Source organism: Lepidochelys kempii, chromosome 12 (genome assembly GCF_965140285.1).
Source record: "Lepidochelys kempii isolate rLepKem1 chromosome 12, rLepKem1.hap1, whole genome shotgun sequence".
In the NCBI taxonomy this organism is placed as follows: Eukaryota; Metazoa; Chordata; order Testudines; family Cheloniidae; genus Lepidochelys; species Lepidochelys kempii.
This window is the reverse complement of record NC_136391.1, coordinates 16,257,557-16,277,041: the sequence shown is the minus strand read 5'-3', so window position 1 is coordinate 16,277,041 and position 19,485 is coordinate 16,257,557. Positions and strand designations below refer to the sequence as shown.

Sequence of the window (19,485 nt, the reverse complement as noted above, 5' to 3'; positions counted from 1 at the left end):
CTCTAAATGTGAATTTTTTTTAAAGTTTAAGCAAGTTTAGCTGTTTGGGAGTACGAGGAGCGTGTTGGGGGTGGGAGGAACCCTTTTCTTATTGTAAAAAAAATATAATTCTTGCAACCTGTATTGAGTGGTACATTGAGTGTTCTGGTGAAACATTGGTTTTGATTTTTCACATGCAGAACAATAGTGCAATTTTGATAGTGGTAGCACACATTCTGAGGGAAGAAAAGATTTTCTAAAAGGTTAATTTAGCTGACTACTTAAAAATTATGGAAAGTTAGTAGTGATTGATGCCTGGATCCACATGCACTGGCTCATTCATCATGCATTTTGTATGAAATACTTCCATTCACTTCATTTGTCTGGCATATACCGATTAGTGCACACTACTAAAAGATGATACAGGTGTACCTAGGGCTATAGAAATAATTGTGATGTTATATTGTATTATTGGACAAATGGTATGTTTCTAGTCCTATGTCCATATGACTTTCAGCACATAAAAATAGCGTCCCTAGGAGATGTCAAGACTGTATCGTGCAGTTCAGCTTGCTGGAAGGAATGTGGTATTCATTTTAGGGAGAAAAACCTGACAGTTCCAGTGAGGGAGGCTTGGGGGTATCAGCTGCTATATTGACTGCTGTATTCAAGCATGTGCACATTAGAGATCATGTTATTCATAGATTATAAGGCCCAAAGGCCCACTGTGGTCATGTAGTCTGACCTCTAGTGTAACACAGACCACAGGGCTTCCCTGAACTAATCCTGTTTGAATTAAGGCATATCTTTGAGAAAAAATCTAGTCTTGATTTAAACTTTCCAGTGATGGAGAATCCATCCCAACCCTTAGTAAGTTGTTTCAATGGAAAATTGCCCTCACTCTTAAAAAAAAAAATCTGTTCCATATTCTGCTATTGTCCACTAGGGATAGTAAGAACAAAAATCTTATTTGGCCATCTGACTACATTTGTCCATTCAGATTCAAATTCAGTGTAGTGGGTGCCAGCTTGTCTCAGACAAGTCTCAGACAAGCAGCTTGTACATTTTGTGAAGACACTAGTTTTCTGAAAATGTTATCTTCCTGTAATGAGCATAGCAAGTTAACATTGTGCTAATATTTTGAGGATCCTGACATGTTAATTATCCTGTTTACTGGAGCCATGTCCATGTCTCAGTCAATTCATGGCTGTGATATTTGTATTACCAAACAGTACTCACTCCGTTCCCTTTCTTAGCAAACATGACTTGAGTGTCCATTGTTTTTTTTTCTTTTATGGCTCAAACTGTGTAACTAATCCTTGTTTATCAATATCATGATTCATTAGACACTGAGTGACAGAAAAATCAAGAAGAGGCAGAAATGCCCAACACATTTATCTGAAGCCCTTTTAAAATCACATTACTGATATCTAAATAGTGTGGTACTGTCACCTTACATGTTTCCCCCAGAAATCTGCCTTTTTGGTTTTTTTTTAATGCAGCAAGGTATCTGACGAAACAGAAAAGTTCAGCTGCTGTACATTGATTAAATTGTGACAAGTGTGTGTCAAACTACAATGCCAATACAGAACAAAAAATGACTTCATATTAACTTGTATAATGTTTAAATGTATAATATTGTTTAATTTGAAACTGAGATTTGTTTTGCCTCAGTTAATATTGTAAAAGAAACAGTGTAGTCTGCTTCCTTTCATCAAGAATGTGATTCATAAAATTTATTTACACACCTTGATGGAAAGTGTGTTCTTGTGTCAATGTTAAAACAAAGGTGGGGCCTTTAAAGTGGGATTAATTTAATAATGTACTCACTTTAAGGCCCACTTACTCTGCCAGAGTGATATAAAGGGGCCTTAATGTTCTCTAAAATAACAATCAGGCGCCTTGTTCCTTCTGTGATTTTTTCATAAAAGTACAGCTAAAATTTATGATCTTTAAATCTGTGTGATAGAAGTCATTAAATTTAGCTTGAGTAGTGAGGCTATTCTATATACAGAAAGTAGATTTGCTAAATGAAATAATGTAGTCATTTCCCTCCCAAAATACCTGAAAGGATCAGTCCATAATGTAGTTGAACTACAAATTTATTTTCAAAATATTCAATTTGTTTTTGAATTACTGAAGTACAGATGGGAAAGGCAATCACTCCTAATATTTTAGATGGTTCATTCTTATAACTTTAACAAACAATCCAATTTTATTTTCAAATGTGATTAAGATATACTCGGATTAAGATTTATATGCCAAATTCCCAGTATAATGTATTTATTGGCAAGTTATAAACCCCATGAAATTTGGGATAATAGGATTTATAATGGACATAGTGATGCCTTCTATAGCAACACAAAGGGAACCCTAATAATGAAGGAAAATGCTGTTGCTTTGTATAGATAGCCATCTTGAGCATTAACAGAGTATAACTTGGTGTTATTATGTGCTTTTAGCTTGCAAAATGAAGGAAACATACTGCACAAATATTATTATTTTTTCAGCACTGTCTATTTTTGATAAAGTAAATATGACTTTAAAGTGCAATTTTACTCTAAAAAGTGATTGTGTAAAATGATACTGTGGTGAGGTTGTATATTCATTGTGTCTCACTAATTACATAACAAATTGTATCCGTTTGTAAGGAAAACATATTTTTCCTTACAAGCAGTCAACCCAACTCACCTTGGATTCTGACATTCAGACTGAATTTAGTCCATCTCACACATCATCACAATAACCGAGGGTCCTTACTTGTGCCCTCTCTCCATTTTACCTAAAGGTGGGCATTTTTCAGTCCATAACGTTTACCACAGTTATGTTCTCAAGCCGTGATTCTGGCTGCAGCTGAGCTTTTTGTTGCTTGTGTGTTAATTTTGCATCTACTGGGTTCTGGAGACCTGTGAGGACCAGTACAGTAAGTACTCAGCATAAACTAGGACAGCCCCAAGGATTTTTTAAATTAATGCTGTGTTGCAACAATTGCTAAATTACATTAAAAAACACATTAAAAGAACATTAAGGATGCAAAGTCAAGCTCTGAAAAATTAGGAAATACCAGATTTAAGGTTGCCTGTGAAATCTTAATTTGAACTCCTTCTGCATGTGCATTATGATACAGTCTTTAATTACAGCTTTCTATGCTTATTGGGAGCTCACTGCTGGAAGCACAAGCTTCAGAAAGGGCAAATGTTTTATATGATTTAAAGGAAAACAATTATTTAAGTCACTGGTTAAAAACAGTCTTATATGCCTAAAAGGATAAACCATAAATCTGCCTAAAAATAAATGCCATGGTCCAGAAACCCAAAATAAATAATGAATGAGAGAAAATATTTGCTTATATATAGATATACACACACACACACATAAATAAAAAGAGGGTCAGTTAAACAGCTGCTAAGTTTGGATTTTAATACATTCATGTATATGGTAATCTTATTTTGTACTACTACTTTTCACTTTCCTAAGAGTCTGAAGCATTTTTAAACTGGATATTAAGATTAGAGGAAGTTTAATGTTCACACAAAGATGTGTGTAAGTAACTGTGCCACAAAGTCTTCGCTACTGAATATCCCATGAAGCACTATTTAAAATAATTATCCTGTGAGTTCTGACTGACAATGCTATAGATTGCGGAAAAGTTTTATTTCATATTTGTATTAATTTAAATAGGTTTATAATAGTATTATTATAATGACTGACTGGCATTGACTTCTAAAGGGAACATTAGTGGTTAATTGAAAGCATGCAGTTAACTGTTAACATGGAAAAATTTTGACTGGAAAACCTTTTTGTTATAAAGCATTGAAAATTCTGCTCAAGACTTCTTTTTAAAAGTGCTGTATGTCTTTGAAGTAGCAAATGTGCTAACTGATGCAAGAGTGGCCGTGAATTTACTTACCAGAAGAAAAAATTACAAGATATCAAGTGGATTTATTTAACTAATGTACAGGTGCCAAATAATGTATTGACCACACATATGCTGTATAATTAAAGTGTTATCCTGCCAAAATATTTTGTCAGGGCCCAATTCAAAGCTCACTCATTCAACAGGAGTCTTTCCAATGATCTTCGATTCAGGCTCTTAAATCCCCAGTTATGTTGACTGTAGGTAATCTAGCATACAATATTAATTGGATTCTTCACAAGGATAATGAATGATTTAACAATACACCCTTCGCTTTTTCCTACTACATAAAACTGATGTAGCAACTGATATTTTGTGCATTGCAGCATATTGTCTAGTTAATTAATAAAAATAAACTTCCTTCTTCTTCTATCAAAGTGTAAATGAACATTGTGCACCGCCTCCAGTTTGGATAAATGCAGTCTAACTTGTCTTTGAATGTGCAAATGAGGTAAGTGAATGTCTGATACAGCATCATGCATGGATATCAGGTAACCATACTGAAATATGTTAAATTTGCACTTACTGTTTCTTTTATGTGGAATTGGACGCTTTCACATTTAAAGAAGCGTGGTCATCAAACTGGGTATTTGCACATCTAACAGTTAGTGATTGTATCTGTATCACTGATTGGGCCATATGTGCACTGCACATAAGTTCATTACATATCTAAGGTGTGGGTTGTGAGGACCCGGGCATGTTGAGTGAATGCACATCTGAGGGAGGGTGAATATGTAGGCATGATGGGGCTATTCCATATCTAATGGACCATGTTTTGGACAGACATGTCAGGTCATTATACATCTAAAGGGTGAGTATGTACTTGTACAAGACAAGTCACTGCAGGTTACCTGCACAGCTACAGCTCACTGCATGTCTAAGGTGAAGATGTAGCAATTTTATCACAGATCTTGCAATATTTGGTGTTTTTCTTCAATCCCCAGGTTCCTGTAATTTAGTGAGAATCTCTGTTTTCATTAAAAAAGTGCTGAAATCAGAAATATAAAAAAATCTCCAAACTATGTTGTGTTTAAAAAAAAATTCAGAACAAAACAGCTCATTATTGTTAAGCCAATCTCATGATTTTTTAACACATAGTTTTGCCAGTGCTGGTGGTATCATGTTAAGAAGCCTGGGGCTGGTGTGCTTGGGGGCACATTATGTCATGCATGTCTAAGGGGAGAGTGAGTTTGCAAGTGTCTTGTTCATTTAGGCATGAATGCAATGGTACATCAGGTTGTTGGATATCTGATGGGGGCATCTCAGATTATTAGCAGTTTGTACAGATGCATGTGGGGTCCTTGTAGAGCTAAACAGCTCTGTGTAGTGGTTTGTGGGTTTACATGGGGTTACTGCATGTCTTAGGGGCCCAGGGCAGAGGTTGCTGTTGCCAAGGATACATGGGCTCAGTGCACATCTAGGGGGTGTTGTGATAATTGGGCCTATAAATTTACCTAAATTGTAAGCTCAACTGTGAAAAATGAATGACAGTTCATAAAGTGCCACAATAACCTATAACAATAAATAATGATGGTAAAAGATGCAAAAGGGTAATAGATTGATTAGTACAAACAAAAAGCCCTACTGATAAAATTCAAAGATTGTGCCTGATAAACAGGAAAAATGTGGGACCAAAATTGGTATATTGGAAATTAGGTCTAAGTGGTGGATATCACTACAAAGATTTTTTTTCTCCTGCTGATAATAGCTCATCTTAATTAATTAGCCTCTTACAGTTTGTATGGCAACTTCCACCTTCTCTGTATGTGTAGATATATGTCTTCTTACTATATGTTCCATTCTATGCACCTGATGAAGTGGGCTATAGCCCACAAAAGTTTATGCTCTAATAAATTTGTTAGTCTCTAAGGTGCCACAAGTACTCCAGTTCTTTTTGTGGATACAGACTAACACAGCTCCTACTCTGAAATAAGAGGATTGGTTATTTTTCCCATCACTCCCTTTTGGGGTCTGTAAAAGAAGAGACTGTGGAAGGAAATCCAGCATTTTCTATCCTTGCTTTACTTTTCATTCCTGTTCCATGTGTTTTTGTCTTTTAGGAAATGGAATTGGCCTTTAACAACAGCAACAACTGCAGCTTCAGCCGATCTCAACTAACTTCTAATCTTTCCCCTGAAAGGATGGGTTTTACCTATGGGCGGCAGGTACTATAGACTGGGGGAAGCTATGCTTCCCCAAACAGCCAAGTGTAGCCCCAACCATGCTCTGCTCCCCGACCCCTGCTTCCCGCTCTGCGTGCAGCTCCAGTCACCCTGTGCAGTGGCCCTGTTTCAGGAGCCGTGCCACTCGTCCTTCCAGGGCTAGGGTGGGGGGCCAGTAGCCGTGGCTCTGGGCTCCAGGGGGTGGTGGTGCAGAAGGCGCGGGGCCTTGGGTGGAAGAGGCGGAGCTGGGGCCTAGCCTCCCCCAGCCAGTCGTTTACGTGCTGCCCATGGTTTTACCATTTTTAATACCATCTCAGAGACTGTCCAACAAAGGAATGGGAGGTTCTTTCTTCAAACAAACAAAAAGAAACCTCTCTAGCTAAAAGGAAAGGGAACAAGGGCTGTTAAAATGAAAGCCTTATTTGATACTTTATATTTCAAATGTTTTAACTGCTCTTCCCCTACCCCACCATCTTTAATACAAAATGTAACGGTTTGCCATGGCACTAAGCTGCCTGAGTCCTCTGTATGCCAAACCATGTTCAAAACTGGGCCAGTTACAGGGTCACATTAAATCCTTGGTTTCAGAGTAGCAGCCGTGTTAGTCTGTATTCGCAAAAAGAAAAGGAGTACTTGTGGCACCTTAGAGACTAACCAATTTATTTGAGCATGAGCTTTCGTGAGCTACAGCTCACTTCATCGGATGCATACCGTGGAAACTGCAGCAGACTTTATATACACACAGAGAATATGAAACAATACCTCCTCCCACCCCACTGTCCTGCTGGTAATAGCTTATCTAAAGTGATCATCAGGTTGGGCCATTTCCAGCACAAATCCAGGTTTTCTCACCATTTTGCCTAACTGAATGCACCAGGGACAGGGGCAGCTCAAGGGCCCAGGGCAGGGTAGTGCTGCTGGGCGGGTGTCAGGGCAGACCCCAGGCCTGGGCTCACTGCATGAGGAGTACTGCTGGGTGTGGGCCCCTCCCCCCTGCCACTGCTCACTCTACTACCCCCTTAGGACAGGGCTACTGCCCGCTCCTGAGCCCCGCCTTCGCTCCCCCACTGCAGCCAATAGCAAGCCAGTTGCTGAAAGATTCAGCCAATCAACTTGTCCTACAGCCCACCTGGTTAAACTCTACCAATCGCTAGACAGCGAGTCTGATGGCTCAACCAATCAAACCTCTGCTCCTCTTATGTTCCCTCCACCCCCTCTGTGTAGCCAATCTGCGGGCCGGTCGGGATTAAAGGATTTAGCCAATCAATCCCATCGGTTTGACTCCTCCCACACGTCTGTTCCCGCCTTCATCTGCGGCTCTGCCAAGCATGATGGAGTGGAAATCCCCGCGTAGGGGCAGGCTGTGAGTGTCAGCCCAATAGGAGGGAGAGTGGCCGGCTCCGGGCCTTGTAGTTGGCTCCGGCAGATGGCAGGGGGCGGTGCTGTTTGTATAGCAGGGTAGGTTTCACAGGCCGGGCCGCTGAGTGGGTGGGTTACGGGCTGCGTCGCTCTGATGAGCCCCACGGGGGTGTGAGCGGGCGGGGAAAGTCCCCGCGCCGGCGGCTCCGGGCCCTGTCAGGAGGGGCTGCCTGGGCAGCAGCAACGAGGCGGCTCGCTGGTCCGAGGATGAAGAGGTGAGTGAGGGGTCCGGGGCGGTCGCGCTGCGCGCCGGGGCTGCCTCCCGCTGCCCTGGGCGTGGGGCTGGTCCCGGTCCCGGTCCCTCGAAGTCGGCGGGGGCTGCTGGCCGCGGACCGTGCCGCTCTGTACGTGAGGCGACAATACGGGCCCCACCCCGGGGCCGCGCTCGGCGGGCTAGCGGCGGGCCGGCACAGGGTAAGTGCTGAGCGCCGTCAGCCCCCCCGCCCCCTTGTCCCGGGCGCGTACCGGCCGGGGAGGTTGGGTCGCCTCGGCGGGCCTGCGGGGTTAGACGTTGGCAGGAGCGCCGCATAGCGAGACGTGGGTTCCAGTTCTGCGCGTGTGTGACCTTTCCTCTCCTAGGACTTCGCACGGTGAGGGGTTTGGTTTCGCCTTTTCAACCAGCGTGCGGCTGGCAGGTAGGTAGCCTGTGCTGCCTACCTGAGTTAGGCCCCGATCCTGCAGCTGGCTCCGGGAACTCACGCAGAACACTGAAGTCAGTTGGGTGAGAGGTTCATACTGTCAGACGTGACTGTAGGTAGGATTAAGGATTTAGTAACATAGTGATCTCTGGCTTTTGTCAGGGGTACACTGAAATAGATAAGGGCTGTGCAGGGGGCACTGATTTTTTTTTTGGCCAGTTTAGCTCACAGCTTTAATGTAAAAAGAAAAGGAGTACTTGTGGCACCTTAGAGACTAACCAATTTATTAGAGCATAAGCTTTCGTGAGCTAGAGCTCACTTCATCAGATGCATCCGATGAAGTGAGCTATAGCTCACGAAAGCTTATGCTCTAATAAATTGGTTAGTCTCTAAGGTGCCACAAGTACTCCTTTTCTTTTTGCGAATACAGACTAACACGGCTGTTACTCTGAAACCTAGCTTTAATGTAATGATCTGGTCACCAGTCATCCCTTTTATTTAAAAGTTTAAACCGTATCTTCACTTACACACGTGCCCAAAAGTTTAAGAGAAAACGTCTAGGTTAATGAAAAATAAAAATCTGTTGTTTTTTTTAAATAAGCATTTAAAAGCAAGGAAATGTTTAAGCATATTTTATGCTGTTCAGAAAATAAAAATTCATAACAAGTATAAGGAAGTATATATTAACTCGTAAGGCAAGAACATTAAATCTGACTGAAAATAGTGTTTTCATCTTTCATCTCAAAATATGAAAACAATGCACAACCCCTCTGAATTGGAGACAACTGGCACATACTGACACACAAGTGTCATCCCCAAATCAAGTCTACGTACATAGTATACCAAACAGCTACAATGTAGTGCTTTTTTCTTTTAAACAAATTATATTACCAAAACATTCTTTTTAAAACTGAAAAATATTTTTCATATTTTACAGTATTGCTTAAAAAAAAGTTAAATAGTAAAATCCAAATAGTAAAAATACATTTAAAAATTCCAATAATTCATTGCTCTGTGTTAAGATGCATGTTTTCACTTAGCAATGCATATTTTTATTTCACTTAGTATAGCAAACATGCAGCTTTGGCCTCCCTTGGATGCTATTACATTTGCCCACTCAACTACTATAGCTTCTTCCACTTAAAAACATTTTTCAGACTGTTTGACAATTTTGATTGTTTTCTCTGTACATGGGGTTATTCAAAACATGATATTTAAACTGAGGATTCTACAAGAGACAATTTGAAACAAGTTGATCCAGTTTTCCCCACTTGTTCTATAATCTGAATCAAGGCAATAGATTTGTGTATATTCATGCTGAAACGTGATAGGAGATACAAACCACACTGCTTACTCCAAGTAATGCTATCACAAGGCAGAAACAAAGTCTCAAATTTCAGAACAAACCTTTTACACAGTGAGATGTAACAGTATATGCTAGTGACTGAAAGGGTGAGGGGATGTGGGGGAGGAATTTAGGGAACTTCTGACTGGGCTAAACTACAGATGTGTAGGCTTAAAGATGTGCAAAGGTTCACCCCCTTAGCCACACTTACAAAGTTTCAGTCACTTGATCCAGGTCTTTACTCCTGTTCCAAAGATGTTGTCTCTCTTACCCCTCAACCCATTTTGGTAGTAAGATAGGCTCAGATATACCATGGCCATCTTTGTGATAAGAACCTAGCTGGATAGAAAAAGTTCTTCAGTTTGTCATACGGGACTGTGACAGTGTTGTTAAGTACTCTGTCATACGCAGGGCTTAATATTCATCACCGCATTGCTATGTAATGTAGTAAATTACACATGCAAATATCATAGGCTCTCTAGCACTGAGGAAGGGGGATGAGACACCCACTGACATCAGTGGAGCAGCTCACAGTGGAGTTATTGTTTCAGGCTGTATTCATATGCAGGAGGTATGGTCTTTCAGCTGAGAACATCACATAATTTTAGTGGAGCGTCAGCATGCTTCCATGAGACAATGCAAATTTCGAGACAGTCCCTGTGAGTGTAGGATAGGGTTTGTGATGCTAATACGGGTTAATTTGAGTAAGGGATTCCTGAGATACAGCCCCAATCTTCTGGAAAAAATCCAGTATTTCATAAAGTTCACAGATTCTAGCAGCTTGTAAGTTTGAAACCCACTGATCCTTGTCAGAAATCTGAGAATGAGCTGTGTAAACATAGGGGTGAATCCACCTCTTCAAGGTGTACATTGGGTTTGAGAGAGAGAATCTGAGTATGGAAGATAACACTTCAACTGTTTGAAGAGAAAATAAATTATACATGTGAATGCTTGCTTTGAGGGGATGGTGAATGGGGTGGAAGAGTAGATGGGGAGTGGGGTGGAGAGGTTTAAATCTACATTGGAGGATGGGGTGTTACGGAGAGAGGAATAAATGGCAATGGGTGGTAGGGAAAGGAAGAGAGGGTTGGGGCTCAAGTAGAGGGAGGAAATAGGGATTGGTGGAGTGAGAGATGGAGGTATAGGGTTGGGTGGGCCTGTTAGCCCCAAATTCTATCCTACCAGGTATGTGCCGGGATCCGGGCGAGTCCTACCTCTGCTGTGTGGTCTGGGATCAGGGAAACCTTGCTTTTCTTGGTCTGCTGAGCCCCTTTCCTTGCTCTTCCATGTGAGCTGCAAAATGGGGATAACAATGTAAAGTTCTTTAAGCTCTACTGTTGAAAAGCACTATATAAAAGCTAGGTACTTCAGTAGTACATCCGCTGTAAAGCTGGGTGAGAACAACAACTGTCTAAATGACCACAGTCTCCTACCAGAAAACATGTCTCTCTTTCTTAAAATAACAAAACAGAGAAAAAAAACAGAAGGAAATTAAATGGCAAAAACTTTAACTCAGAGTTAAGGTTGCCCAGCGATAGCTCATGACCTTTCAGAAAGTCAGGTTCAGCAAAATTCAAGCTCTTGGAAACAGAAGTACAGGAAATAGAAAGTTAAGGTAAATGTCTGCTCAACCTTAACTCTGCCCTCCTCAAGTGATGCCCCAAAACACACATGCTTGAAATCTGCCTTTTCGTTGCAATGCAGAGGCACTACCAGCACCTGTCCTACACTTACAACAGTGAGCGTACTCCCCTGATAGATTACCACCCTTGTAAAATTTAACAACCACTTTTCACGGTTTTATAAACCCTTCATCGTTGCACACAGGAGATGAACTAAACCTTATGTTTTCTCCTACCTATCATTAAATCTGCAGACTGCTCTCACTACTGACAATACTCATAGATAGGGCCCTACCAAATTCATGGCCATGAAAAATGCATCATGGACTGTGAAATCTGGTGGTCATCCCCCCTCCGCCCCCGGTGAAATCTGGCCTTTTGTGTGCTTTTACCTTATACAATACAGATTTCACGGGGGAGACCAGTGTTTCTCAGATTGGGGGTTCTGACCCAAAAGAGAGTTGCAGGGGTGTCGCAAGGTTATTTTAGGGGGGGGATCACTGTATTGCCACGCTTACTTCCGCGCTGCCTTTAGAGCTGGGTGGCCAGAGAGCGGCGGTTGTTGGCCAGGTGCCCAACTCTGAAGACAGCCCCCCGCCAGCAGCAGCATAGAAGTACGGGTGGCAATACCATACCATACCATCCTTACTTCGGCGCTGGTGCGGGGCTGTCTCCAGAGCTTGGCACCCAGCCAACAGCTGCCGCTCTCTGGCCACCCAGCTCTAAAGGCAGCGCAGAAGTAAGGGTGGCAATACTGCGACACCCACCCTCCCCCCAAAGAAACTTATGATCCCCTCCCCTCCGGCAACTCTTTTGGGTCAGAACCCCTACCATTACTACACCATGAAATTTCAGATTTAAATAGCTGAAGTCATGAAATTTGCAATTTTTAAAATCCTTGGACTGTGAAATTGACCAAAATGGATCATGAATTTTGTAAGGCCCTACTCATAGCTAAGGCTAAGATTTTTTGTCATGGAGGTCACAAGTCACAGAATCTGTGATTTCCAGAGATCTCGGTGACATTTTCCACTTCAGCCCCAGCCACTATGGCTCCCCCCACCTTCCGCAGCTCTCAGTTGCCGCGGGCAGTGTGGGGGGACCCTGGCGCCCCAGCAGCAGTGAGTGCTAAACACTCCTCCCTCCCCATTTTGTCAGTTATTTTTAGTAAAAGTCAGGGACAGATCACGGGTTTCTATGAATTTTTGTTTACTGCTTGTGACCTGTCTGTGACTTTTTACTAAAAATAACCGTAAGAAAATCTTAGCCTTACTCATAGCAAGAAACCACCAGTGCCCTGTTATTGACATAACCTACACAATGCTGTATTGAAATGATGCAGAGTGGAACCTCAGAGTACCCATTCACCCTTTTCCTTTGATCACAGGCATTGAGAGATTCAGACTGACATCTCCTCATATCACAGCCAAAGCTGTGATGTTTCTCATATCACAAACACATCTACCAACCTGTCCAATCTACTGCCTCCACCATTCAGTACCGATATACCTAAAATGCTGAATGCAACTGGAGTGCATGCAGACAAATCCCAGTGGCTTTTGCCAGCTCCAGTGGGACTGAATTAAGGTTGAGTGCGTGTTTACCTTAACTATGTATTTCCTGGTTTTCAGAAGTTTGAGATTCGCTGAACTCTGTTCTGGATAGACACAAGCAATCAGTGGGTAAATGTATTTGAGCTAATTTAATTTTTTTTGCCATTTAATCATTTTAAAAAAATTTGCTTGCTATAGTGAATAGAACTTCGTAAGGTTTATGTAAATGCTGAGTGACTGACCATAGATTGTATTAAGGATGCCATTATATAATCTAATTAAAACTGTTACACGTTTCCAGTTGAATTAAATGCTCTTGATCAAATCAGATTATAACATCGCAGAACTGGGCCAGTTAGTAAGCTATAGTTCATGTAATAGTTACAAAGGAGCCCTAATTAAATAGAGCTTCATCTTTCCTTCTAAATTTTTGTGCAGACTGCTTTAAACATTTCTGTTTACACATCTTCGTTTTCATGTGTTTTCATATTTAAGTGAAGTCTGAGTTTTAGACCTATGATATTTGAAATGGTTAAATCCCCGATTCTGCAGCAACTGATGTTTGTGGTTAACTTTACACAATGTGAGTAGCTCACTGATTTCAGTGAAGCCACTCAGTATGGAAAGTTAAGCATGTGCATTAGTCTTTGCAGGATCAGGACGTAAGACTGAATGATGGAGAACGGGGCTTCTGACTCCCTGAGTTGCAAATAAAAGTTTGTGTGGCATCAGTGCATAGAAATAAGTTTATGGAAGTAACTATGAATGCATCAAATTTCAGATTTTAATATCTGGGGTTACTTGTAATAATTTGTATTTGATCTAATGTGTCACGTGTGCAAACGCTATTAGTGTATCCTGGCAGTTCTTAATCAGCTTCAATAAAGTTTACTGGTGTTTGGCAAGAAAAATGGCAAACAGACTATCGATTCTATTTTCTCATTGGCTAATTTCCAAAACAAAAATTGAATAAATAGTGTATTTCTATTTTAATTTGAAAACAGATTGACAGCCTCTACCAGACTTCAGCTCAGTGAGATGTGAAACTGTCCAGATGTTGTACCTCAACTATGTGACTTATTCTGGAAATGCAAACAGACTTTTAAATGCATTGGTGCTACCAGTTGCTGCAGTGATACAGAATGTTAATGACGTTGATATGCATGTGCCCCATTAATAAAGATGAAACAAGTAGTGTATTCAGGAGCTGAATGGCTGTGTTATTGTAAAAGAGCATCAGAAGAAGGTATTGTTTTTCAGTGCAGAAATCTGTGAAAGCCTAGTGATTAGAAAATGTTTGGTTACTTTAGATGTTTCCATTAACCTTCTGCTGCTGTGTCATAGCATAACTTTTGGTTTGTTCTGAAGCATGAGAAAAATGTACCTTTGTTTTGGGCGGGGGTGGTGGTGAAATCAGCATGAGTGTTCGTTATAAATGAAAAGCTATAGCCACTTCAGCGGCTTCTGGATAGATTCCAAATATGGGATCAAACTGAGTGACAGGAATATTAATAGATTGGGGAGTGGGGCTGGCTGAATGCAATAGGAGAGAAGATGTGAACCAAAAAAAAAAAATCACCAGAATTAGAGGGTAGATGACTAAATCATCAGTGAAATAGTCATCCACTAACCAAAATTCAGCAAAGTTATAGACATCAAAAATTTCAGCTGGAGAATATATATTTAGCCTATGGTAACTTTTACTTTCTGAATATAAATAAATTGTGATCTATTTCCAGTGATTATTTAAAGGAAAAATCATCAAGTGGTATAGTACAATTTGTAGAAAGCTCTTTTACTCTATCTCCTGATAGATAATCTGCAGTTAAGTGTTTTGGAACATTACTTATTTAAAATTTAATTTATACATCCTATGGCTTCCAGTTTACCAGAGCATTTAAATGAGATGACCTCTTCTTTCAATCTTGTTCTCTCTGGCACGTGTTAAAATATAAGCAACAAAGTTAAATGTTAAGGATAGGTTTTAAATGGAATGGATAGAATCAGATATAGTCTGTTTAAAAATAAGTATTGCAATGAGTTCTGTCTGATGTGGTGTCTTATGGCAGATCCCATTATAAAACATCTCTCAATGTTTCTCACATTTCACGAACTATTCATTAGCGAGCTAGCTCAAATAACTAAACTTTCAGCTTTCTCTTGCTTCTTGGAGAAGACCTGACCTTCCTTCCGCTGTAAGTCTTCATTGTTCCGCTGTAAGTCTTCTCTTCATTACTCTTACTTCTTTTGCACATCACAGGAAATTGAGTCTTAAACCTTGTGTCTTCAAGACCAGTTAAATTTATTTCCTTCTTCCCAGCAAATTTTTGTGTGTGCATAAGGTGGCAGAGAAACAGTTCTTCTAGCAAGTGCACCCCTTTCTATATGGGGACTGCACTGTAGTAGGCTTCCCTAAATATAAGCAAGGAATAGGCCTCTTTCAGAGGGTTGCTTTCTGTCTAAATCAGCCACTATAAATGGATGAATTACTCCCTTATTGCCCTTCCAACCCCTGTAGCTGAGACAGTTGCCTCTGTTCTGCCGGCATTGGAAATGAGATACTACCAAGGTCAATATTTCATTCTGGATTACTAAACAGCAGTACAGTGCACTTTTAGGCACCAGGATGGCCTTTTCTAGATATTTGTTACTGAAAAGTATGATCCACTTGTTGATTAGTCCTCATGATCCTCAGAGTTGTTGCTCAGGTGTTGATCTTGAGAACCCAAAAACATGGCTGTACAATAAAAAGTAAGGTGTGTTTGTGTAACCTTTCTCTGTAGTCGGTTTCATTCCATCCCATAGGGTGTTGAGGCTGATATATTTTAAATTTTTTTTTAAGAAAAGTGATACACTGTTGAATACTAAATTGACCTAGTTTATAAACATTAGCTTTGATTTAAAAAAATCGTGTATTAGACATAGTATCCTTCACAAATTATACTTTTCAAGTTCTAGTTTTGTTCATTTCGTGAAAATACTACTTAGCTCTATGTCTTTGACATAGCATTTCATAGTAATAAATACACTTTATAATTTCTAAACATGGTAGGTTCAGAAGAAGTTTCATACATGTTCAGTAGTTTACCTAATATAACACAGAAATACTTTTGCTGTATCAGAAATGGACAGTCACTAAAATGCATGAAGGATCGTTTGTTGTGGAGAGTCTCTTCTCAAAAGGTCACTATATGTTTGGTTTGGCCTTTTTCTGGTCACTTAAAATTTAAAGACTCTTTTCCTTTTAACTTATATGTGGTTGTTGCATTTCATTGAATTTAAATTTTATAGTTCCTTTACATTCTAGTTACCCTTCTCTAATGTTTTGAATAATCACAACATATTCTGCAAAAATGTCTGTTTTCAGCTATCTTCAATGTCACCCAGCTACTTTTGTTTTACTCTATGTGAAAAATGATTGCATTTTAAAATGAATTCTTATTGTGCTTAATTTTAACTGTGATTCTCAAACTTAATGTTATGTTTGTTTTTTTGTTTATCCTAGGCTTTCTCTTCTGGATTTAGCCCTTAACGACACAGAATCGTTAAACGTTGGATCCTCTAGGAATTTTCCTTTGTAACTCCTGTACAACTATGTCACCAGATCATCTTTCTTGAATATAACTGCTTGGTTATAAAGTTTTAATCACAATGAATTCAGGCTTATGGAGTCAAGAAAAAGCCAGTTCATCCTATTGGGAAGAGCGTATCTTTTATTTGCTTCTCCAGGAATGCAGTGTTTTAGACAAACAAAATCAAAAGCTTTTGAAAGTACCCAAGGGTAGTATAAGCCAGTTTATTCAAGATCGTTCTTCTGTGGGACACGGCAGAAATATCCCATCTAAAGGCAAGAAAATGCAGATTGGTTTAAAGGTTCTGGAACAACCGTATCCAGTCCTGTTTGTGGATGAGAAAGATGTTGTTGAAATAAATGAGAAACTAGCTGAGTTGCTTTTGGCTATTACCAGCTGTGAGGAAAGATACAGCCTATTTAAAAGCAAAAGCCGATTAAGTAAAGGCCTGCACATAGATGTTGGCTCACCTGTGAGAGTACAGCTGAGGTCGGGAGATGATAAATTTCCTGGAGTTGTTCGCTTCCGGGGACCCTTGTCACAAGACAGATTATTACCAGGGATATTTTTTGGAGTAGAACTACTGGTAAGTTTTTTTTTTTTTTTTTGCATGCTTGATACATTAGCTCAAACAAAATTTGTCACATAGTTCAATTTGTAAAAAATGACATCCATCCAGAAGGTCTGGATGCCCTGCAATTACTTAAAATTGAATACAGAATTATACAAAGCATCTATTTTCAGCCTTGTTACTTCCAGCACATTAAAGTCAGCTAGCAACAAGGACAACTTATGGGTGGTTTTTATTATTTTTATTAAATGAGGCTCCAATTCAGCAAAGTATTTAAGCACATAGCTAACTTTTTTTAAGCATATGAATAGCCCTGGAACTTAAGCCAATATGACTGCTCAGGTGCTTTTAGTTACTCACCTCCTAAAATACCTTGCTGAATCAGGTCCTAATTGTTTACTGGAATTTCTCCAAAATGATGAATTATAATTCCTACAAAAATATTAGTATTTTTAATGTTTTGGTTTCTCTTTCCAAAATCCAGGAAGAAGGTCGTGGTCAAGGCTTTACTGATGGACTGTACCAAGGAAAACAGTTTTTCAGATGCGATGAGGATTGTGGAGTTTTTGTTGCCTTGGACAAACTAGAGTTGGTGGAAGATGATGACAGTGAACTAGAGAGTGATTATGCAGCTCCAGTTGACACGATGCAGGTAGAACTTCCACCTTTGGAGATCAACTCCAGGGTTTCTCTGAAGATAGGAGAAGGTATAGAGTATGGGACAGTTATATTCTGTGATGTCTTACCAGGAAACGAAAGTTTAGGATACGTTGTTGGAGTGGACATGGTAAGAAAATCTGATTTTAATAACTTTTGCGTGTGTGTTAGTGAAAGTACATGCAATTAGAAGATAAACAGGTATCTACAAGTTACTTCGATGGAGGCTAATGACAGGAAAGTGGAAAATCAACACTGACATATATAGATGGCATTCAGCAGCTATTTTTGGCATGAGGTAACAATATAGTATTTGACTCAAAAGTTTTTAGGCAGAATAGTCTGATTAAGTTGCCTCCACTGCGTTACTTGCTTTGTTAGGTATCACATGAGGCTTGGGTATTATTGAACTAATGGTTTGGCTTGTGAGTGTGATTTTTACATTTATTTTGCCTTTAGGGGAAATACACTGAATTACTTTTTCCTCTTTTGTTTTGGATTTTATTTTGGTATAACGAGTTTGTTTGCATATCATTTTTTTTTTTTTTTTTGGTCTGTATTTGCAAGAACACTGAGGTTTTGAAGAACGATACTTTACCTATCTATAAAATACTAAATCTTTTCTCTAAATTTAGTTGTCATGTTCATTTTGTTTAACTTATTCTTAGCAATTTCTGAAAAATTTACTTAAAATAAACAATACCCATGCTTTTGATAGAACCTGCAAAATGTTTTGGCCTGTGCTTCCTTTCCTGATTGCAGCGGCAGCAGCAGTTTGAACAGCTCCAGTGCTTGTTAGCTAACCTAATTATTAGTACAGAAAGAGAACTTAGTAGATGGCACATTCATGCAAACAGGAAATATTTGTGAGGTGGACTGGAAGAGGTAATCTTTTTTTCTTTTTTTATATTGCTTGTAAGATTTTTTTTTTTTTTTTTTTTAAGCCCATACATGTTATAAGTAAGTGGAATATTTTAACTCTTACTAAAAGAAGAATAAGAGTCTTCCATGGTGCAAAAACCTATTGTGCCATTGCATGAAGAATTGCATCAGTTTTGGCATTTCTATATTAATGACCAGTATTAAATCAAGAACAATTTTCACATTTTTATTATCTTTAAGGCACTTCTGTTAATTAATGATCACATGTCTATTGCATGTTAAAATATTGTAGCAGAACATTATCTGTTGCCAACATTTATGGATTCTGAGAATGGTGTACTATGGATTTTCTTTTTTTTAAATTCTATACTTGAAATTTTGTTGCTAAGCAAAAATTTATTTTTCAAACTTTGCATTTTTCCACTTTGTGCCACATATGGCCAAACCTGTATCTAAACTCTCAAGTGTGTGTGTGTGTGTTTTTTTTTTTTTTTTTAAATTCTGTAAATACTTCTTTTGGATAATACTTTGAGATCTTTAATTTTTTATTTTTAGGATAATCCTATTGGGAACTGGGATGGAAGATACAATGGAAGACAACTTTGCAGTTTTGCAAGTGTAGAAAGTACACTTCTCTTGCATATCAATGATGTTATCCCAGGTATACTTTGTGGATTTGAAAAATAACTGGCTAGTTAATATGTAAATCAGTGCAAAGTATATAATTGCAAAAATAAGTGCATTAATATTTTTAAATATACCCCACTGATTAGCTTTCCTGGTATCTGCAACCCCTTCTGTTTATGCAATAACCATTCAAGTGGAGAGGATTTTTGATGGGAAGCAGATTGTCTAATGAATACTTGTGGATAAATATTTGAGTACTGGTGGTGGCAATGCACCCGTTCTTGAAAAGATTCTTATTAATCATCCATCAGATTGTGTTGAGCAATTGTGAATATCTGGAACAAGAAAGTAATTTCTTGTGTAGTACGAAGCTTAGGTCATCCAGTACAATGCAAATAATACCATGTGATTTACCAGTATCACACAATGCAAATACCCATAGTATTAATTTCTGAAACATCCAAGTTAAAACTGTGGAATGCATGCAGTTTGTTGTTCACATCGGTTCAACAAACTAACCTGCAATAACTACAACCCTTTTT

General features: G+C 39.3%; 1 protein-coding gene across 4 annotated transcripts in view; it reads left to right on the top strand.

Annotated features, from left to right (window-relative positions):
* The first annotated feature begins 7,496 nt into the window (after positions 1-7,496).
* The window catches only part of CYLD (CYLD lysine 63 deubiquitinase), a 46,800-nt gene continuing 34,811 nt past the window's right edge, over positions 7,497-19,485 (top strand). Inside the window, exons 1-4 of one of the 4 annotated variants that reach the window (XM_073307654.2) lie at positions 7,497-7,691; positions 16,140-16,792; positions 17,262-17,429; positions 18,872-18,977. In XM_073307654.2, the coding sequence (XP_073163755.1) occupies positions 16,286-16,792; positions 17,262-17,429; positions 18,872-18,977 (781 nt within the window). In that variant the 5' untranslated portion in view covers positions 7,497-7,691; positions 16,140-16,285. The other 3 variants (XM_073307655.2, XM_073307652.2, XM_073307653.2) reach the window with 3 other exon arrangements.